The sequence below is a fragment of the Podarcis liolepis genome (genome assembly GCF_965112155.1).
Source record: "Podarcis liolepis genome assembly, chromosome: 4".
In the NCBI taxonomy this organism is placed as follows: domain Eukaryota; kingdom Metazoa; phylum Chordata; class Lepidosauria; order Squamata; family Lacertidae; genus Podarcis; species Podarcis liolepis.
The window spans coordinates 51275133-51297333 of record NC_139558.1 but is presented as its reverse complement, the minus strand read 5'-3'; the positions used below and the strand labels follow the sequence as shown (position 1 = coordinate 51297333).

The 22201-nt window shown below is 41.9% G+C and overlaps 1 protein-coding gene and 2 long non-coding RNA genes across 4 annotated transcripts; all 3 read right to left on the bottom strand.

Moving 5' to 3' along the window:
* Positions 1 to 929: 929 nt before the first annotated feature.
* Positions 930 to 3447, bottom strand: LOC310705865. The gene is made up of 3 exons (XR_014525501.1): positions 3412 to 3447; positions 2597 to 2803; positions 930 to 1263 (listed from the first exon to the last, which is right to left on the bottom strand). It is a non-coding gene; the product is annotated as an uncharacterized lncRNA (long non-coding RNA).
* A 6415-nt stretch (positions 3448 to 9862) lies between these two features.
* On the bottom strand, positions 9863 to 21812 carry LOC310705518 (trefoil factor 3-like). Of its 2 annotated transcripts, XR_014525362.1 has the most exons (4): positions 20650 to 20840; positions 18860 to 18985; positions 18121 to 18271; positions 9863 to 9900 (listed from the first exon to the last, which is right to left on the bottom strand). XR_014525362.1 is itself a non-coding variant. In XM_083500120.1 (3 exons), exons 1-3 carry the CDS (start codon positions 20789 to 20791, stop codon positions 18264 to 18266), a joined length of 276 nt encoding a protein of 91 aa, XP_083356246.1. In that variant the 5' UTR covers positions 20792 to 21812; the 3' UTR covers positions 17971 to 18263. The 2 variants fall into 2 exon arrangements, 1 of the variants encoding a protein (XP_083356246.1); XM_083500120.1 differs by lacking the exon at positions 9863 to 9900 and having other exon boundaries at positions 17971 to 18271; positions 20650 to 21812.
* LOC310705519 lies at positions 9897 to 21839 on the bottom strand. Its single transcript, XR_014525363.1, has 4 exons — positions 21823 to 21839; positions 12140 to 12274; positions 10643 to 10768; positions 9897 to 10053 (listed from the first exon to the last, which is right to left on the bottom strand). It is a non-coding gene; the product is annotated as an uncharacterized lncRNA (long non-coding RNA).
* Positions 21840 to 22201: the final 362 nt, after the last annotated feature.

The window sequence follows — 22201 nt, the reverse complement described above, 5'->3', positions numbered from 1 at the left end:
ACCTTTAAGACAAAAAGAGCCACTTGGACCCGTTTCCGAAGAAAAAAAACTGGGAGCTGCAAAACTCGTCTTTATAAAAATAACTTTTTTGTCACTTTTTTATTATTTCTTTTTTTGACCCCTCAGAATTACTCCTCCTCATAGAAATAAACGTTAAATTAACAAGTTACCTTTTTTTTGTGTGTGTTCTTCACTCCCCTTCAAAACAGTGACCAGCGTACACGCCCCCTTTCAATGCAGTGACCAGTGTACATGCCCCTTACAATGTAGCAGGCGGGCGGGAAGGTGACGTTCGGGATGGTGCATGACTAATGCACACACCGCCCCCATGTGACGTCACAGCCAGTACAGCGCCCGCCACAGTGGGGAGTGTCGGGGCGCACAATGCGCCTCCTCCCCTCGCTAGTATCTGCCCCGGAGCCGCGGCAAAGGTGTAAAAGAGCCTCATGCTGCTCCCGAGCCGCGGGTTGCAGACCCCTGGCTTTAAGTCACCTGAAGCCATTTGTCCCACAGGCACCTTTCTGCAGTGCACCTCTCCTTTGAGTTAAAGGTTGATGGATGGATGTCCACTGTTGGATGAGGAGCTTGTAACACCAGCTAATCGAGGAGGAAAATAATCTCAAGATCTATACCAGGCATAGGCAAACTCAGCCCTCTAGTTGTTTTTGTCCTACAACTCCCATCATCCCTAGCTAGCAGGACCAGTGGTCAGGGATGATAGGAAGTGTAGTTCCAAAACACCTGGAGGGCCGAGTTTGCCTATCCCTGCTCTAGACTGTATTCTTGTTGTAAAATATATTGCTAGATATCCAGCCTACTTGGAAAATAGACTTGTGCCACTTTGCACTGCTGTGAGATAAGAGCTTAAAGGTGAAAAAATGTTAATAGCATCAAAAAGAGAAGCACATCATCATTTTTTTTTTGCAAGGCTTTAATATGCTGACTGCACAAGAAAGTTTCATAGAGATAATGCAAACGGGGAAATAAAATGCATTTCTACATTCTCAAGAGTAATAGCCAAGGTTGGCAAAAATACTATGGAGCTGAGACTAACTAGCTACGTTTATAGATTTTGGGAGGAGATGATTTGCAGTTGTTGTGCGCAGACTGATCTCCATGGCAAGGAAAGAAGCAGGGATCAGGGTAGACAGCAGGAAATGTTGAAAAGCGACTGCTATGCTAGCGTTTTGTTTTCTGTTTTTGTCTTAGAGGGATGCCGTTGTCAGACGTTCCTGGTCTGTGCCTTCATTTCGTTCTAATTTGCTGAAATGAAAAGATGAGAAAGCTGCTTAGAGGGTGAACATTCCTGTTTCAACTGTCTGGACTCTGAATAGGGCTTGGGAGGAATTTCATTGGTTATGGATAAGTTGGGGGTTATCCTTGGTCTTGTCTGGATGGCTTCCTACTTGGGTTGTCAACTAAGGGTTGTAGACCCAAAGAAATCAATGGACTGAAGTTAGTTGTGACTTAGTCCAGCTTTATTGATTTCCTGTGTCATTGCACCTGCTGTTTCTTTCTCTTCCATTCCCTTTCCTTGCTATCCCTATAGCCTTTGCCCTCTCTGGATTGTATCCCATGTTGTGGGAGAAAAGTTGGCCAAAATGATTTAGGGAACCTTCCTTTACCCAGGGGTTAAGTTAAACGCATCCATACGATTGTAAACATAGTAGATTTTTCCAAATGGGAGGTTGTGGGTTGAGAGAGATCAACCTCTCTGATGCAAAACATGAAGGAAATGGGGAAGGAGGACGATACTTGTCATGCAAAATGGTAGAAAGAGGGGCAGAGACAGGGTTCGTAAGCCTGCCAGTTACAAAGTGTGTGTGTGTGTGTGTGTGTGTTTGTGTGTGTGTTCAAGAGACTTTGGACCAAGGTAGGTCAGGATTATTATTTTCTCAGAAATTGCAGGTGTTTGATAATATCTGTAGAGAACCCACAACGAAGTGCTGCTTAAAATGAGATAAATGTTGATGGGGGCTGAGATGGGGAGACCTCCGAGCTCTCAGTCATTTACATTATGCTTCCTAAAGCAGGGGCATAGTGTGGGTTGCCGGCGCCTGGGGATGGTAGACTGGGCAGCAGTCAGTCCCTTTGCTAAGCGACATCTAATCGTGGGAGTCTCTCCTTGCAAACTAGCCCTGACTGGTAGCAGAGATAAGGCAGAGAAACCCAAAGCCAGGACTGCCGCTGTGTCGCCTCACTCTCCTCTTCTTGCAGCGAGGTGCAACACACATGACTCTGGCAGTGCTTTCCCGCCTTCCTACGTCTGGCCCAGGGGCAGGGCACGCACTGGCATCCTGTCGCCTGCCACAAGAAGGAGGCACTGCCACTGCATTAACCTCGAAGGCCTCAATGAGGGAGCCTGACGTGGGGACAGCTGGTTGCGCCCCCTTAGAAATTTGTGCTCAGGCCCCTCCACCACTGTCCAGAAGCAGAGCACAAGTGCTTCATCAGCACTTTTTTTTAAAAAAACACCCAGATGTATTACCAAATTATGACATAGCCCCCATTCCCCAGGAACAGCTATGGGATAAGCTCTTGATATCTATTTGTTGTTTCTCTTTAAAAATGAAAAGAAATAAAATCTGTCGCTTACCTCTTCAGCCTCGGCCCCAGCGGCGGCCCCAGCGGCGGCCCCAGCGAAAACCGGGTCGGCCATCCCGTCGACCACCTCGGCTGCCGCCTCGGCGACGGCCACGCCTGGCATCCGCCACACTAGTCAATCCGATGATCAGGATAAGTGCCAGCAGCCAGATCCATTTGAAGTTCATTTTTATGTGAAATCTTCACAGAATCTTCAGACCTGTAAAAGCATTTCATATCAAAGGTGTGACTCAACAGAGGTTCAATCTGCTTTTTTCCATAAAGAAAGGTCAAAAAAGGCAGTTTTTTGTTTGCCATTTGCATAGCATTTCTAGTGTCCAAAAGTGCAGTTATGATGACATCATTCCTCTAAGGCGAATCAGTATTATCATCTCTCACGTTGCGAGGGCTGAGACTGAAAATGGCTTAGTCAAGTGGCAAGATTCAAACCAATGAAAATTCACATCTGAGTAGGGATAGGAAGGAGTGCATGTACTGCTGGGGTACCACTAACAACCCCATCCCACAACAAGTTTTGAAGTTTAGGAATGTGCCATGTGCCATGATGCTGGACTTGATAAACTTTGGGTTTGATCCAGCAACACAATCCTAACTAAGAAAGCATTTTGGTCTCCCTTTCTAAGTCCCCTATGTGCACTTTCCGTACATCTTCTTTTGGTTGGAGAGGGTAGCACAACATTCGCAGAAGTCTGAATTTAGAACAAAAGCCTCATTTCAGTTTGTGTATTGCGAAGTGGGTAGAGTTGCATTAAAATGAAAATCAAACCAAATCCCTTGCCTCCCAGTCGCTAGAACCACTTGACTTACCCCACCTGAATGAGTTGCTGAACAGCTCGATGAGAAACAGCAGGATATCAAAACTCAGAAGGGCAAGGCTAATTTATATGGTTCAAGAAGACCTCCTCCTTCCTGTTGCAGCCCCTTGAGGTGAAAATGCTATTGATAATTGGGGCAATGAAATAACCGTTAGTAAACCCAAAAGCCAAGAACTGGACGTCGGGTTCAGGAAACAATGCAAGTCAACGGACTTTTGTAGCAACATTTCAGTTGATTTCTTATATCTTTTATGTCAAAAAATCCAACCGTTTTGTGGTCACAAGAAGCTGCTGCTTCCATGTGTTGCATTTTCCTATCTTGAGCAACAGGTAAATGAGACTCAGGACATTCTAACTGGCAACATCCTTTATCTGGCAATGTTTCTTTTCTTTTTTACCTGCAACTTTCTCATGCAAGGAGGAACACAACTTTAGCAGATTCATTGGCCTAGGTATCCCCCTCATATATGCTCATTTTTAAAGGCAATGATTCCACAAAATTCCACACTCACAGTGAAATGGATGGGAAAACCTCCTTCGTGATTCATTCAAAGTTGATGTATTGATATGTCACTGAATATTTATTCCTGTCATTGTTTCACGGTTCATATTGCTTTTGTGGTAATGACTTGTTTTGATAGGAGGTATGGTCCATATACAGGAAGGAGAGGGATGAGGAAGCAGTATCAGTGGATTCTATTTCAGACCTGTTCAAAACTTCTTAAAATCTGAAATGCAGATGTGCTCCTTCTGATCCTCAGGACAATGGGAAGATGTCCTTTTCTCAGACTATGACCAAGTGTGTATGCTAACTTCATTATCTCCTCACAAATGAGAAATAGCAGCTTCTACCTACTTAGTGCATTAATATCCAATTTCTGAGCAATTGAGTTGCACGTATGCTAAGTGCATAACAAACTTCCCTGTTGTATTCTGAGCGTGAGCATCTCAGTCAGAGAGAATGGAACCAACTGATATGTCAAGAAGGAGTTTTCATTTCTGAGCTCCATTTCTGCTCTTTTCCTTTTTGTGATGGTGTCAGGAGGGTAACTGATATCCATTGAGTCTCCATCAACTCTCATGATTTATTTATCTATTTCATTAATTTGTATACCGCCCATCATCCGAAGTTTGCAGGACGGTTCACTGCATAAAAATACAAAATGGGAACACAAAATACAGCATGAAACAAAAACAAACCATTAACCCCCCCTTACTGGGATGTAGAAGGATGTAGAATTTTCTTCAGGAAAGGCCTGGTTATAGAGAAAACTTTTTGCTTGGCCCCTAAAGATATATAATGAAGGCACCAGGTGAGCCTTCATGAGGAGAGAATTGCACAGACAGGGAGCCACAGCAGAAAAGGCTTATTGTCATATTGCCGCTCTCCGGACCTCTTGTGGAGGGGACACATGAAGAAGGGCCTCCCATGATTATCATAAGTACCAGTGACAGCAGTCGGCTCCCACTCCTCTTGTCCTGGAGTCTCAAAGCAGTTCTGGGCCAGAAACATAGCAGGTCATGCCATGGATCATGACACAGGGTCTTTTCAGTTGTGCTGCCCCAAATCCAGGGATGGATTAATACCTTCGAGACCTGAAGCACTTAAAAGATTTTGGTTTGCCCATATATATCTCATTCCAAAGATAACCAATAATAAACCGTAAAATAAAACTTTATTTTTCAAAACGAAAGAGAATCTACAGCAAGATGGAAAACAATGTTTATTTTTCTATACTTGTTTAAATAATGTTGGGGGGGGTTGTTCAGCTGCACCATATTGTCCATGGTAAATCTGGCAATGGAAAATTTCTGTGGTGCACCCCTTCCCTTATTCCATAAGCACATGCTTATTTTGCTTATTGGATATTCCAGCCCTCCCCAACTTTCAAACGCTGTCCCCAGGGGGAGTCCCCTAATGCTGAGAGTGATGTATCTCCAGGCCTCCCTATTCACCATCCCATGGGCTCAGAGAAGGATTTCTGCAAATGCTGGAACACTTTTGTTAAATACTGGTTTTCTGTTTTTATATTACTACTACTACTACTACTACTACTACTACTACTACTATTACTACTACATACATACATACATACATACATACATACATACATATATACATATCCCGCCCATCTGGCTGAGTTTCCCCTGCCAATCTGGGCAGCTCCCAACAGAATATTAGAACAGAATAAAATATCAAACTTCCCTAAACAGGGCTGCCTTCAGATGTCTTCTAAAAGTCAGGTAGTTGTTTATTTCCTTGACATCTGATGGGATTCCACAGGGCGGGCGCCACCACTGAGAATGCTTTCCGCCTGGTTCCCTGTAACCTCACATTTCATAGTGAGGGAACCGCCAGAAGGCACTGGACCTCAGTGTCCAGGCTAAACCATGGGGGTGGAGATGCTCCTTCAGTTATACTGGGCCCAGGCCATTTAGGACTTTAAAGAGCAGCACCAGCCCTTTGAATTGCGCTCAGAAGCATGCTGGGAGCCAATGTAGGTCTTTCAGGACCGGTGTTATATGGTCTTGGCTGAAGCATTCTTCTTCCTGTGTTCTTTGCTCTCCTCATGGAATCCTCCAACTTCTTACACTTTCCTCCTCATATTTCTGTGCTACACTCTTAGATCACTAGTCAATTTAAACTGGGGGATACCAAGTATGGTTTCTCTCCCTTTCTACCTGTTTAGCTTATTGCATTGAAATGACCGTACAGGGAGCTAGTTCTGGAATTATAGAATCATAGAGTTGGAAGGGACCCTGAGGTTCATCTAGTCCAATCCCCGGCAATGCTGGAATCTAAAGCATCCACGACAGATGGCCATTCAATCTCTGCTTAAAAACCTCCAAGGAAGGAGAGTTCACAATCTTCCAAGAAGTCTTCTTCACTGTCAACAACTCTTACCATCAGAAAGTTATTCCAGATGTTTAGTTGGAATCTCCTTTCTTGCAACTTGGATCCATTGGTTCGGTTTCTACCCTCTGGAGCAGGAGAAACAAACTTGCTCCATCTTCCATGTGACAGCCCTTGAGATATTTGAAGATGGCTATCATATCTCCTGGGATCCTGCAAGTTTAAGCCTTTTTAACCTGTGTGTGAATATGTGTAGCTCCTGAAATATAGAAACATATCCATGTGCTGGAACATGCTGTGCTGGAACATGCTGTGGAATATGTTCCCTGTGGAATAATATGTGAACCACTCGCCAAGAGCTATGCATTCTGCCGGCATCTGGCCCGCTGTTCTCTCTTTCTGGCCCACTGAAATCTCCACTGTGCAGAACCATCTAGATGGGATCATATTGAGGAAGGACCTCACAGTTAAGCCAGATAGGTCTATCAGTTCTCTTACACTGCAATATGCAAGCTGAAAAACAACAGTCCTTTGGAATTCACACTTCCCTGAATTTTGCAGTGCAGTTCTTCAGATAAGTAATGCATACAAAAGTACATATACTAGTGTATAGTGTACATAATAAAGAGTGCTTATATTGATGAAAATTGGGTGAAATGGTCTTGCAAAAATGTGTACATCAGGCAAAATTACATTAAAATGTGTATATTGGCAGCACTAATCAGTCACACTAAAATGCTGATTCAAAAGGACTTTTCAAAATAAATGCACAGTGATGTGGAACGATAATCTGAACTTGAGAGATTTGGTCATCCCTAGCAATCTGCCACCTTGGTGAGGATGTGTGTGGAAGTGACTCTTCTGCACTGCATCCTGAAGGATTTCTCTTTCTAAGGCACTAGGACATAAGCAGGACTTGAATTACCAGTGGAGGAGTAACATTTGCCCCATTTGTAATGCCTGCCTAAGGAGGTACTTAAAAGATTCAAGCACAGGCCCATCACACACATTTGCGTAAAATATGCATATCCTAATTTATATGTATAGATGCAAATTTAGGTCTATGGGAAAACAAAGGTGGTAGCTAATTCTCACTATGCTTTTCCTGAATTTCCTGCAGTCCTTATCCAGGGACAAGAATGAGGAAATGCATCTCGAAAAGGGAGACAAAGTGCATAACATTTGCACATTTATAAATAACCACTTGAATGTAAATAGGAATACACTGCATGTCACCATATTAGGGAGGACTATGACCAGGTGACTTGTGTGCCTGCTCAGGCTGCTGTCCTGGTGGCAACAGTTGATGGGCATCTACAAGGCCCCAGACTGCTCTTCCTTCTTGTCGTTTTTCATCTTTAAGCTGTACTGCGACAAGGCCAGTTCTTCAGATATAGGACTGTTCTCCAACAACCCATCAATTAGAGCGCTGCCTGCTGTAAAAAAAAGGAGCTATGCCCATTCTAAGAAAAAGGCTTTTGGAGGAAGAAGCATTTTGTTCTGTGTTGACATTCAGAAAAGCATATTGAAGCCACTGAAGACATTACTTTGTTGGATATCACAATTCATTATAAACTGCTGGACAACCGGCCACCTATGTTGTCCACAGGGGCACTGAACCAAGGGGGTGCAAAATAATTATAATACTTAGATTTATACAGATACCTAATCAAAGTTAGAAATATGAAGTTGGGGGAGTGGCATGCTCAGGGTGTATTACCAAAGAGAGTGCAGGCCAGGAGATGAGATGGACAGGTTCCCAAGATGCACATGCAGTAGAAGCAAAGAAAGTAAAAATATACTAATATGCATTTCTGGTTTCTCTCCTTCTGCTGTAATATAGATATCAGTTGTCTGTGAATTAGTTTAGGGTGTTGTGGGGAGGGATTAATGGTGTGATCACTTAAAGTATATTTTTCCCCCACTAGGGTGTGCTCACTGTATATTTGTGAGCGATCCTTTGCTAAACTCTAATAGCAAATGCAAGTTGAGAATACCAGCAAATGGTTACTAAAACAGGGTAATAGGGAAATGTGAAGGAGTCATTAGCATGTTCAGAGATCACTAGAATTACAGATTGTTTTCTAAAAACCTGTTGGGGATTATTCATAACAGTAGGAGAATGTGAAAAATTTAGTTGATATATACACATTACCCAAGTCTTGTGGGAGATTAGGTATATTGACCTCTTCCTGAAAGGATTATGTGCATGTTTTCCACGAGGCCTGCTTAATGTGCACAGCTGTGAGTCGTGATGCACAGTAACCTCTCAACGTCCATTTTTCGTATGATAGATAGCCCAAACAGCCCCAGAATGTTCCCTATAGCCATGGTATATACAGTTCGGTTTCAGTCGGGAAATAAAAACAGAAAACTGAGGGGGGTGGGGGGTGGCAGTGGTATGTTCTGGTTGGAGAGGATAGCTGGCTGGAACCCTGAACAACAGTGCTTCTGTTAGAAGGTGAGGATATGCTGTAGCATCTTGTTGTAGGTCCTATTGTCCTATCTTGGGGAGTGGGCTCTTAAGTTAAAATATTTCTGAAATTGTTTGACAGCCCTGCCCAATGGTATGAGAAGTCCATTCAAACGTTTGCATGTGGCGGCATTGCGGGATGCTTCAGTGGGGCCCCAATGGGGGAATTCAAACTGTCTGGGCCCTTCCTGGTGGGCAGAGAGGGCATAAGCCTGCTCCCTGCTCCAGCAATTGGGGATGCAAACTGGGACTTGGGCTGTGTGGAGGGCGAAGCCAATGGAGCCGATGGTGGGTTTTCCTCAGATTGCCCATTTAAGCAGCCAGCCCCCTGCCCCCTGGTATGAGAATAGGGTAGTGAATGGATGATGCTTTGTGTCTGAAATCATCCCTGCAAAGCTGCATTAGCCACAGGGAGAGATGAGCAGGTACCATACTGGATAAAGGACTGGTTCTGTAGCTGATGCAAACCATTTCAATCTCACACTGACACGTCTTGATGGACACTCTCACACTCGAGAAAGAATGGTGTAATTGTGTCTGTTTGGATTTCACAGTGAATGGATTAGATGATGCTCTGAGTCTGAATGATTGTCATAACTTGGAATGGACTGATTTCCCATAGTTCCACCACAGCTCCCCCTGCCTCCTTTGCCTCTCCACATCATGTGGTGTGGCCCAACAGCTTTAAGTCACCTGAAGCCATTTGTCCCACAGGCACCTTTCTGCAGTGCACCTCTCCTTTGAGTTAAAGGTTGATGGATGCATTTCCACTGTTGAATAGAGAGCTATTAAACACCAGCTGATTCTATGAGTGTGGCCATAAATAATCTCAAGCTCTAGACTGTATTCTTGTAAAATATAGCGCTAGATAACTAGCCTGCTTGGAAAATAGACTTGTGCCACTTTGCACGGCTGTGAGATAAGAGCTTAAAGCTTAAAAAAAGAGAAACACATCATTTTTTTTGCAATGCTTTAATATGCTGAATGCGCAAGAATTTTTCATAACGATAATGCAAATGGGGAAATAAAATGCATTTCAACATTCTCAAGAGTAATAGCCAAGGTTGGCAAAAAAATACTATGGATCTGAGACTAATTAGCTACATTTATAGCTTTGGGAGGAGATGATTTGCAGTTGTTGTTTGCAGACTGACCTCCCTGGCAAGGAAAGAAGCAGGAAATCGGGGTAGAGAGCAGGAAATGTGGAAAGCTACAGCTAAGCTAGCATTTTTCTTCTTCTGTGTTTGTCTTGGAGGGATGCCGTTGTTGGATGTTCCTGGTCTGTGCCTTCATTTCGTTCTAATTTGCTGAAATGAAAAGAAGAGAAAGCTGCTTTATAGGGTGAACATTCCTGTTTCAACTGTCTGGAAGCTGAATAGGGCTTGGGAGGAATTTCATTGGTTATGGACAAGTTGGGGATTATCCTTGGTCTTGTCTGGATGGCTTCCTACTTGGGTTGTCAACTAAGGGATGTAGACACAAACAATGACATTGCATCCTTTTTTGTCACCTGGGGCGCATCTGCGTGTGCACCAGGGAGGACCAGGGGTTGGGCATGGAGGGTGAACATCATCATTCCACAGCATTGAGGGGAGGAGTGAGAAAGATACTGGTGTGTTTACATAGTAGTGGTTTCCACAAAGAATGGTTAAGAATATTCTAAGAAAACTATGCAAGACTGACTTTTTATAGTGGAGGGGATGAAAAAGGAAGAACCTCAGAAAAATATTTACTGTGAAATTTCTGCTTAGCTTTACATTATTCACACACACTGGTACCTCCTGGCATTTTCTTTTTCTACTGCAACATCACTGAATGGAAGGGAGTAAAAAAATTATGTTTCATAGTGGGGGAGGGGCCACACATGAGAATATTTTACTCAAATGTGCTACTCACCGTGGAAACACCATATCGTGTTCCTGATAGAATTGTTGAAACAGCACCCTCTTCTTAAACATGTAAATCTAGGTATTCCAGAGTATCCACATTCTCTTCTCCGGTTAGGAGGTACATTGCAGTTGCCTATTCAATAAGTAAAGTTGAGAGTTCTTTATTCACTGAAGAATAGTTTGATTTAGCTTCAAGTCAACATTAGCCATGAAGATTTCCAAGCAAAAGAGAAATAGGATGCAGCCTGATCACCAAAGTCCTTCAAAATTCCAAATGTAAAACAATGTTCTGTTTGTAGGTACACATGGAAAATAAGTATGCTCAGTGGTAACCTTTAGATTCAAAGAGTGAAGTCAATGACACACAGAGAGAAACCTCAGCTCTGCCATTAGCTTTAGTCTATTGGTTGCCCAAGAGCCATAGGGGAGATACTCCCAAGGGTGATTTTTTAAGACAGCAGGAAGGTGGAGGTCCTCAGATCTTAAGAACTTGGAGCTGTGTGATTCCTGAACTGTTCTGAGCAGAGACAGAGAACCTCTCATATTCTTTCAGGCCTTCCTATTCACCTGAGACTTTCAATTTCTGAGGTCTTATGCATTGTTTCTGGCACAACGAAATCTCCAGAATGCAGAACAATCTACATGGGGTCATATAGGGAAAGAAGAGCCCACTTATAGGGATGTGATTGTATTCTATGACTGACAACTTCCAAAAGAGGAGCCAATGCTTAGTTTGTCACCAGAAAAGCAACAAATAGATCTGTGACATGTAAAGACTAATACATTTACTGCAGCATCAGCTTTTCTGAATTACAAAAGCTGATGTTACAATAAATACCTTCAGGGGCAAAGTTCTCTTCTGATCACTTGGCTTATCAGCCATGACTCTTATAGCCTTTTGTACGGGGGCAAATGAGTAGCCATACAGAGGTGGGGAACCCCCGGTCCATGGGCCAATGAGTCCCACCAGGTGTTCCCATTTGACCCATGAGCCTATGTGGGTGAAGCTACACCCACCTGCACTTCTCCTTATCATTATCACATCACCTGATGAGGAGGGGGGATAACAATCTGACTTGCTGATCTAGAAGGCTCTGTAGCCCAAAGGAACTTGCAGAGTATGACCCATTGACATCAGCTAATTGTACTTTTAAGTTATGCATTGGATTGCGCTGAAAGACGGTAATAGAATGGATCCCCTAGGAATCATCCACCAACACAATTCAGGCCACCTCCCTTTTGGCCACCTGCCTTTGGAAGCAGTTGAAATCAGTGGTCAGTAACTAGGTTGTCCAGGGAGCCAAACACTGGTAACTTCCCACTGCTGCTACCCTGCTTTTTATGCACTGTAAAAAAATATGCCATCCAATCATGTTTTTCCAAATTTATGGCATTGTTCTCCCTCCCCCACTTCTAGGAACAGGGTCACAGCTGTAGAATAGACTAGTATTAGCTATTAAATAGTTTTCAAAAAAATTGAAAGTAATTTAAATTGCTGGCTTACGTCTTTGTCCTTTGCCACCTTCATCACCTCCCTGGCCATTTGCGAAACTGGCGAATCCTAAAACCAGGACAATGGCCAGGAGCCAGAGCAACTTGAAGTTCATTTTTTTCTGAAATGTTCTCCAAATCTTCAAACCTGTTGAAAGATTCCAGATCAAAATTGTGACCTAGTAGAGATTTAATCTACTTCCTTTTCAATGAAAAAATACATAACAAATGGAGGCTTTCAGATTGGGTTGGCAAATCATGAGTTCAGAATAGGTGACACTTAACATCTGTATAACACTTTTTAGTGTCCAAAGTGCTTTGCATGCATTCTGTAGCTGTTATCATGGCATCAATCCTCTAAAGCAAACTATTATCTCTGACATTGCAGGGGAAACAGGTAGAAGGAGAAGGAAACAGGTAGAAATCCAAGATAAATGTTTCTGAAAGGGAAGATCAACTGCAATATTAAAATTTATCAATAGGCACAAAAATTAAGTGGTTGTATCTTATCTGCACAGATAAGTGTGACATATTTAGGAAGCTCCTTGCTTGATTCAAGACAGTTGAGATCTGAGGAAACCTGGTTGTACCAGGCTCTTTCTGCAGACCAAAGTTCAACTTAAAATTGGCTCATGGAAATCAAAATATTTCAACAACATTCATGTGCATATGTGTACACACATACACCACTTAGAGATGGATGAATGTGTCAATTTCAGTGTCTCTCAGTTTCTCATGTTTACAATCTCAGATTCAGTTTGCTGTATTTTGGCATCAGCTTTGAATTTTCTTATAAGTTTGCATGAAGATTCATCAGAATTTTTCCTAACATCTCCCCTTTTTGTATGCAACTTTGCCTCACATACACATTTTTGCAGGCAATATTCCCTAAGAATGCATTTTGGTCTGCTATTTTCACCTTTATCTGCCTTTCTAAGCCCCTTATGTGCACTTTCCGTAAATCTTCTTTTGGTTGGAGAGGGTAGCACAAAATTCGCAGAAGTCTGAATTTAGAACAAAAGCCTCATTTCAGTTTGTGTATTGCGAAGTGGGTAGAGTTGCATTAAAATGAAAATCAAACCAAATCCCTTGCCTCCCAGTCGCTAGAACCACTTGACTTACCCCCCACCTGAATGAGATGATGAACAGCTCAATGAGAAACAGCAGGATATCAAAACTCAGAAGGGCAAGGCTAATTTATATGGTTCAAGAAGACCTCCCCCTTCCTGTTGCAGCCCCTTGAGGTGAAAATGCTATCAATAATTGGGCCAATGAAATAACCATTAGTAAACCCAAAAGCCAAGAACTGGACGTCGGGTTCAGGAAACAATGCAAGTCAACGGACTTTTGTAGCAACATTTCAGTTGATTTCTTATATCTTTTATGTCAAAAAATCCAACCGTTTTGTGGTCACAAGAAGCTGATGTTTCCATGTGTTGCATTTTCCTATCTTGAGCAACAGGTAAATGAGACTTAGGACATTTTAATTGGCAACCTCTTTTATCTGACAATCTTGCTTTTTTTTTAGCCTGCAACTTTCTCTTGCAAGGAGGAACACAACTTTAGCAGATTTACTGGTCTCATATATGCTAATTTTTGAAGGCAATAATTTCACAAATTCAATATTTTTTATTTTTTATTTTGCTTTTAAATTACTTTATTGAACTTAAAACAAATAACACAAAATCAAAATTGTCCATAACAAATAAACATCAAAGAGTTGTCGATATTATTACAGTTCATCACAGTCTTCTTCCAGTTTCATTGACTTCCCACCAACTCCATCCTGCTTTAAATGTATCTTTATCTAGTGCTCTGTTTGTGTCTATTTTAGATAATTGCTTAGCCAAAATATTGTACTTTCTTAAACCTGTTCGGTGTATAACAGAAGCTATTCAAAGGCTGCCACAGATTTTATATTGTTCCAATCTTTTATGTAACTTTTAAATAAACCCCATTTATTGAAAAATGCTTAATCTGCATGGTCTCTTATTCTTCCTGTTAGCTTAGCTAGTTCTGTGTACTCCATTAATTTTTGTTGCCACTCCAATTTTGATGGTACTTTTTCTCCTTTCCAATTTGATGCTATTAAAATTCTCACGGCCAGTGTCGCATATAAGAATAATTCCCTTACACTTTTTGGAATATCGGAACCCAGTATCCCAAGAAGGAAGGCCTCTTGTGGTTTTTTTGTAAACACAATCTTAAGCATTTTTTTAAAGTTCCATATATATTTCATCCCCAAATTCCTTAATTTTTCTGCAACTTCACCACATGTGCAGCATCAACCCCACTGCTTCTTTGCATCTCCAACATTTGTTTGATACATTCTTATACATTTTGAATAGTTTTAAGGGAGTAATGTACCAACAGTACTGCATTTTCAGAAAGGTTTCTCTCAATGTGTAACAAGCAGTAAATTTCATATTTTTTCCTCCAGAGGTTTTCCCAATCCTTCATTAAGATATTATAGCCAAAGTCCTGTGCCCATTTTATCATGATGGATTTTACCTCCTTTCCAGGTTTACCTGACTTCCCTGTCAAGGAGGAGTCAGTACATTTTGGAAAGCATTTTAGTTTTTGAATTAATCAGATCATTCTCTAATCTAGATGGTTCTGTTGCAAATCCTTTTCTTATGTCTACTTTAAATGTCTCATTCAACTGATGGTATAGGAGCCAATCTGACAAGTGTTTTCTTATTTCCTCGAAATTTTTAAGTTTCAATTGATTATCTTCCTCCTTAACTAATATTTTGTATGCCATCCAGTTTTCTTTCATATTTTTCTTTTTTAAGAAAAGTGCTTCCAGGAGGAAATCCACCACAGTGCTTTGGGTTCCAAGAGCTCTTTATAGTTTGCCCAGACCATGTAAAGGGGCCTTCTTATGATGTGGGTTAGGAAGTTTGTATGGACCTTTACTTTGTCGTACCCTAGGTACACATGCCAACCATACTGGTTGTCATAGCCTTCCAGATCTAGTAGGTTTGAGTCCTGTAAAATACACCACTCCTTAATCCAGGTTAGGCAGGCAGCCTCGTAATATAATGTTAGATCCGGCAATGAGAACTTCCCTCTTTCTTTTATGTCAATTAAAAACTGGTGTTTGATTCAGGGTCTTTTCCCCTGCCAGATGAACCTGGAAATATCTCTTTACCATTTTTTGAGGCTGTCTTTCCCTCCCATCACAGGTATTGTTTGGAATAAAAAGAGCATTTTCAGTAACACATTCATTTTTATGGTTGAAATCCTTCCCAAAAAAGGTAAGTTTAAACTACTCCATATATCCAAATTCCTCTTAATTTCACTCCAAATTTTGACGTAATTGTCTTGAAAAAGATTAATATTTGGGGGGTGGGGGTGATCCATATACCAAGGTATTTTACTTTTTGGCAGATCTTCAGGTTTGAGGGGTTTTTTCCAGATCTTCTCTGTCTTGTATTGTGAGGTTTTTAACTAGAAGCTTTGTTTTGGAACTGTTAAGCCTAAATTCCACTACTTGTCCGAAGTTATTGATTATTTCTAGTGTCCTTAATTGTCAGGGAACTGCTATCGGCTCAGAGGTGAGAAATAGAAGGGCAGTTGTGTTACGGGGAGCCTCCGAAAATCTTGCGAAGCAGTTCCTCTTCCGGGGAGGAGGAAAGCCCCACCTCCAGTGGGGAAGAGGTGCAAGGACCAGAGGATGCTGGTGGGAGCCTTAACACCGCTCCTGGGCAAGCCGGACAGGAGGGAAACACACCCTTGCCATTGCCCATCCTGTGCAGTAGTCTAAGGCGCAAAGAGGGAAGGAGAAGGTTGGGGGTAACGAAACTCTTATGTTGGGGAAGGTCCAAAGAAAGACCACTCCCAGATCCTGCTAGTGATTGAGCCAGACATGAGCTTTGGGGCTCTTCACTGTAAATAGTTTGCACCAAAATAAAGCCTGTAAAACACAGGTTGGAGTCCTGCCTGGTTACTCTCGAGCAACCGCAACAGCCATCTGACATTAATAGACTTTCTTCAGGGTTTTCAGTCATTATAATAAGGTCATCTGTGAAGGCTTTCAGTTTGTACGCTTTCTCACCTAATGTAATTCCTTTTATCTCTTGGTCTTCTCTTATTTGATTGTTCAGCACTTCCATGACCAAAATGAATATCAATGGGGATAATGGACACCCTTGTCTTAATCCTTTTCTTATTATAAAATCCTCTGTGATGTTACTGTTAATAATTATTCTTGCTTGTTGATCTGAGTAGATCACCTTAGTTTGCCTACCCATGCTCTAGGGCCTGTCAGAGCCATCATGACTCCTTCTCAAAGCCCAGGTCTTACTATGTTTTGGGAAGGAGGCAGGAAGTCTCTCCCTCAGCTAGCCGCCTAGTGCGAGGGAACCAGTTGCACCACTCCAAATCTGCCTTTGATGTAGTATTCTTTAACATGTAACACAACTCTTTTGTTGTATATTTTTGTGATAATATTCAGAGCTACAAATGGCTATTTCCTCATCTTAATTCCCCCCCCCCAATGTAATAGGAAATGCAAGGTGAGAATCCCAGCAAATGGTTACTAAAACAGGGTCCACTGGGAAACAATGAAGGAGTCATTAGCATGTTCAGAGATCACTAGAATTACAAAGATTGTTTTTAAAAGCCTGTTGCGGATTATTCATAACAGTAGAATGGGGAAAATTAAGTTGATATATGCACATTACCTTGTGGGAGATTAGGTATATTGACCTCTTCCTGAAAGGATTATGTGCATGTTTTCCATGAGGCCTGCTTAATGTGCACAGCAGTCAGTTGTTATGCACAGTAACCACTCAATGTACATTTCTTTTAAGAAAGATAGCCCTAACAGCCCCAGAATGTTCTCTATAGCCATAGTGCAGACAGTTCAGTGTCAGTCAACAGTTTGATGTCAGTCAGGAAAGAAAAACAGAAAACTGAGGGGGTGGGGAGGGTGGCAGTGGTACGTCCTGGTTTGAGAGGATAGCTGGCTAGAACCCTGAACAACAGTGCTTCTGTTAGAAGGTGAGGATATCCTGCAACTTTTTGTTGTAGATCCTATGGTCCTATCTTGGGGAATGGGCTCTTAAGTTAAATCATCCCCACAAAGCTGCATTAGCCACAGGGAGAGATGAGCAGGTACCCTACTGGATAAAGGACTGGATCTGTAGCTGATGCAAACCGTTTCAATCTGAAGAAGTGTGCATGCACACGAAAGCTCATACCAAGAACTAACTTAGTTGGTCTTTAAGGTGCTATTGGAAGGGATTTTTTTATTTTGACTATGGCAGACCAACATGGCTACCTATCTGTAACATTTCAATCTCACACTGACAAAGGGATGACATCCTCACATGCGAGAAAGCATGATGGAATTGTGTCCCATATGATGATCTCTTTGGATTTCACAGTGAATGGATTGGATGATGCTCTGAGTCTGAATGATTGTCATAACTTGGAATGGACCGATTTCCCATAGGTCCACCACTGCTCCCCCTGCCCCCTTTGCCTCTCCACATCATGTGATGTGGCCCAACAGCTTTAAGTCACCTGAAGCCATTTGTCCCACAGGCACCTTTCTGCAGTGCACCTCTCCTTTGAGTTAAAGGTTGATGGATGGATGTCCACTGTTAGATAGAGAGCTATTAAACACCATGTGTGTGGCCATAAATAATCTCAAGCGCTAGACTGTATTCTTGTTGTAAAAAAATAGCTAGATATCTAGCCTGTTTGGAAAATAGACTTGTATCACTTTGAATGGCTGTGAGATAAGAGCTTAAAGGTGAAAATATGTCAAGAGCATTAAAAAGAGAAACACATCATTTTAACAATGCTTTAATATGCACAAAATGGTTTCATAAAGATAATGCAAACGGGGAAATAAAATGCATTTCTACATTCTCAAGAGTAATAACCAAAGTTGGCAAAATGGAGCTGAGACTAATTAACTACGTTTATAGATTTTGGGGGAGAGGATTTGCAGTTGTTGTGCGCAGACAGATATGAACTGACCTCCCTGGCAAGGAAAGAAGCAGGAAATTGGGGTAGAGAGGAGGAAATGTTGAAAGCTACAGCTATGCCAGTATTTTGTTTTCTGTTTTTGTCTTGGAGGGATGCCGTTGTTGGATGTTCCTGGTCTGTGACTTCATTTCGTTCTAATTTGCTGAAATGAAAAGAAGAGAAAGCTGCTTAGAGGGTGAACATTCCTGTTTCAACTGTCTGGAAGCTGAATAGGGCTTGGGAGGAATTTCATTGGTTATGGACAAGTTGGGGATTATCCTTGGTCTTGTCTGGATGGCTTCCTACTTGGGTTGTCAACTAAGGGATGTAGACACAAACAATGACATTGCATCCTTTTTTGTCACCTGGGGCGCATCTGCGTGTGCACCAGGGAGGACCAGGGGTTGGGCATGGAGGGTGAACATCATCATTCCACAGAATTGAGGGGAGGAGTGAGAAGGATACTGGTGTGTTTACATAGTAGTGGTTTCCACAAAAAATGGAGGAGAATATTCTAAGAAAACTATGCAAGATGGCCTTTTTATAGTGGATGGGATGAGAAAGGGAAAACCTCAGAAAAGTATCTACTGTGAAATTTCTGATTAGCTTTACATTATTCACACACACTGGTCTCCTCCTGGCATCCCCCCCCCCCCCGGGTTGCAACTGAATGGGAGGGGGTAAAAGTTTGATGTTTCATAGTGGGGGAGGGGCCACACATGAGAATATTTTACTCAAATGTGCTACTCACGGTAGAAACACCATTTTGAATTCTTGATAGCATTGCTGAAACAGCAGTTTCTTTTTAAACATGTACTTCTAGGTATTCCAGGGTATCCACAGTCTCTTCTCCGACTAGGAGGTACGTTACAGTTGCCTATTCAATAAGAAAAGTTGAGAAATCAAAATTCATTGAGGAATTGTTTAATTTATATTCAGGTCAACATTAGCCATGAAGATTTCCAAGCAAAACAGAAATAGGATACAGCCTGATCACCAAAGTCCTTCAAAATTCCAAATGTAACTCAGTATTCTGTTTTACTAAAAGCTGTTTGTAGGTACACATGGAAAATAAATATATGCTCAATGGTAACCTTTACCTTCAAAGAGTGAAGTCAATTACACACACAGTGAAACCTCAGCTGTGCCATTAGCTTTACTGGTTGCCCAAGAGCTATGGGAGAGGAACTCCCAAGGGTGATTTTTCAAGACTGCAGGAAGCTGGATGTCTTCAGATCTTAAGAACTTGGAGTTGTGTGGTGCCTCTGAGTAGAGACAGAGAACCTCCCTGAACCAAATGAGCCTCTTTATATATGTTCTGGAAGCTTTCTCTGGCCTTGTCTCTAGTTTTTTGGTCACTGTTGTTATGTTAGGAAGTTGTCACATATCTAAAAGGTCTCACTGAGCTAAGCAAATAAATGGGCAGAAAATACAAAGGCTTATTTCTCTCTCTGAAAGTTGTGACCCATCAAGATGAATGGAGCACACCAGGCATTGTATTGTGGCCTGCTAGGTGTTCAACATCTGCAAGTATATAGCACAAACAGGAAGTTTACCACATCTCTGATGGCTCACCATATGTGGTTGGTATTTGGCTTGGTGACAACAAGATGCTCAGGCATGGTCTTAACTTATTCCCACAGCACGCCATTACATTTTGCTTCCTGAAGCAGACCTCAGGTGCCCCACCATGAACCTGGCTAGGGTCAGCAAGTTGTTTGTTGTTGTTGTTGTTGTTGTTGTTGTTGTTGTTGTTGTTGAACATTTATATATCAGTTCATGCCTTCATCTATTTCCTACATGAAGCCAGTCACTCCATCTTTCTGTAAAGCAAAGCCAACCCTGACTGTTTGAAAGTCCCCCTCTGGTCATTTGGCTTATCAGCCATGACTCTTGTAACCTTTTGTACAGGGGCAAATGAGTAGCCATACAGAGGTGGGGAACCCCTGGTCCATGGGCCAATGAGTCCCACCAGGTGTTCCCATTTGAGCCTTGAGCCCATGTGGGTGAAGCTACACCCACCTGCACTCCTCCTGATGTCATCGGCTGATTGTCAGATCTTCAGAAGCCCCGTTCAATGGGTTGAGAAAAATTGGGCAAAAAAAGGTCATCTGAATTCTTAATGGTGTCAGATGATATCATTATCACATCACCTGATGAGGAGGGGGGAGATAACAATCTGACTTGCTGATCTAGAAGGGTTTGTAGCCCAAAGGAACGATAATAGAATGGATCCCCTAGGAATCATCCACCAACACAATTCAGGCCACCTGCCTTTTGGCCACCTGCCTTTGGAAGCAGTTGAAATCAGTGGTCAGTAACTAGGTTGTCCAGGGAGCCAAACACTGGTCCCTTCCCACTGCTGCTACCCTGCTTTTTGTGCACTGTAAAAAAATATGCCATCCAATCGTGTTTTTCCAAATTTATGGCATGGTTCCCCCTTCACCCCTTCTAGGAACAGGGTCACAGCTGTAGAATAAACTAGTATCAGCTATTAAATAGTTTTATAAAAAGTGAAAGTAATTTAAATTGGTGACTTACGTTTTTGTCCTTTGCCCCCACGGCCTCCTCGGCCACCTCTACCACCACGGCCACCTCCACCACGGCCACCCCTGGCATCTGCGAAACTGGCGAATCCTAAGACCAGAACAATGGCCAGGAGCCAGAACCACTTGAAGTTCATTTTTATCTGAAATGTTCACCAAATCTTCAAACCTGTTGAAAGATTCCAGATGAAAGTTGTGACCCAGTAGAGTTTTAATATACTTCCTTTTCAATGAAGAAAGGTATAACAAATGGAGGCTTTCAGGCTGCGATGGTAAATCATGAGTTCAGAATAGATGACACTTAACATTTATATTATAACACTTTCTAGCGTCCAAAGCACTTCGCATGCATTCTGTAGCTGTTATCATGGCATCAATCCTCTAAAACAAACTATTATCTCTGACATTGCAGGGAAAACAGGTAGAAGGAGAAGGAAACAGGTAGAAATCCAAGATAAATGTTTCTGAAAGGGAAGATCAACTGTGATATTAAAATTTATCAACAGGCACAAAAATGTAAGTGGCTGAATCTTATCTGCACAGATATCAAAGCAAGTGTGACATATTTAGAAAGCTCCCTGCTTGATTCAAGACAGTTGAGATCTGAATAACCTGGCTCTAGGAGGCTCTTTCTGCAGACCAAAGTTCACTGCAAAACTGGCTCATGGAAATCAAAATATTGCAACAACATTCATGTGCATATGTATACACACACACACACACACACACACACACCAGTTAAAGATGGATGAATGTGTCAATTTCAGTGTCTCTCAATTTCTCATGTTTACAATCTCAGATTCAGTTTGCTGTACTGCAGTATCAGCTTTGAATATTTTATTTCAGTTTGTGTGATAATTCATTAGCATTTCTCCTAACAGACTTTTTTTTTTGGTATGCCTTGCATGCACATTTTTGCAGACAATATTCCCTAACACTGCATTTTAGTTTGCTATTTTTACCAATATTTGCATCTTTATGCCCCTTTTGTGTATATTCTGTACACCTTCTTTTGGTAGAGGAACCATTCCACAATATTCATAGGAATTTAAAAGGAAAGGCACATTTCAGTTTCTGTATGAGGGGTGGTAAATTGATAAAACTTGCATTAAAATGAAAATCAAACCAAATCCCTTGCCCCCGCAATCCCTAGATCCACTTGACTTACCCTACCTGAATGAGTTGTTGAACAGCTCACTGACAAACAGCAGTTGAACCAGCTATAAATAGTTGGACCAATCCCAACTGCTTCCAGTCCCAAAAGGCAAGAACCGGATGTTGAACTGGGGAAGCAATGCAAGTAAAAAGACTTCTGTGGCAACCTTTCCATTGATTTCGTAACCTTCTGTGTCAAAAATCCACCTGTTCTGTGGTTACAAGGACATTTCTTACCTAAATGAGACTTAGGACATTTTAACTGACCACTGCTTTCTTTACCTGCAACTTCCTCATGCAAGGAAGAACACGACTTTAGCAGATGCATTGGCCTAGCTATTCTCCACATTTGAGCTAGTTTTAAAAGGAAGTAGCTCTACAACATCAGTGTT

Coding starts and splice junctions, on each gene's coding strand:
- LOC310705518 (XM_083500120.1), bottom strand. CDS start 20,791: ATGAACTTCAAGTGGTTCTGGCTCCTGGCCATTGTTCTGGTCTTAGGA. Junction 18,986..20,649: donor TGGGGGCAAAGGACAAAAAC/GTAAGTCACCAA, acceptor CTTATTGAATAG/GCAACTGTAACGTACCTCCT.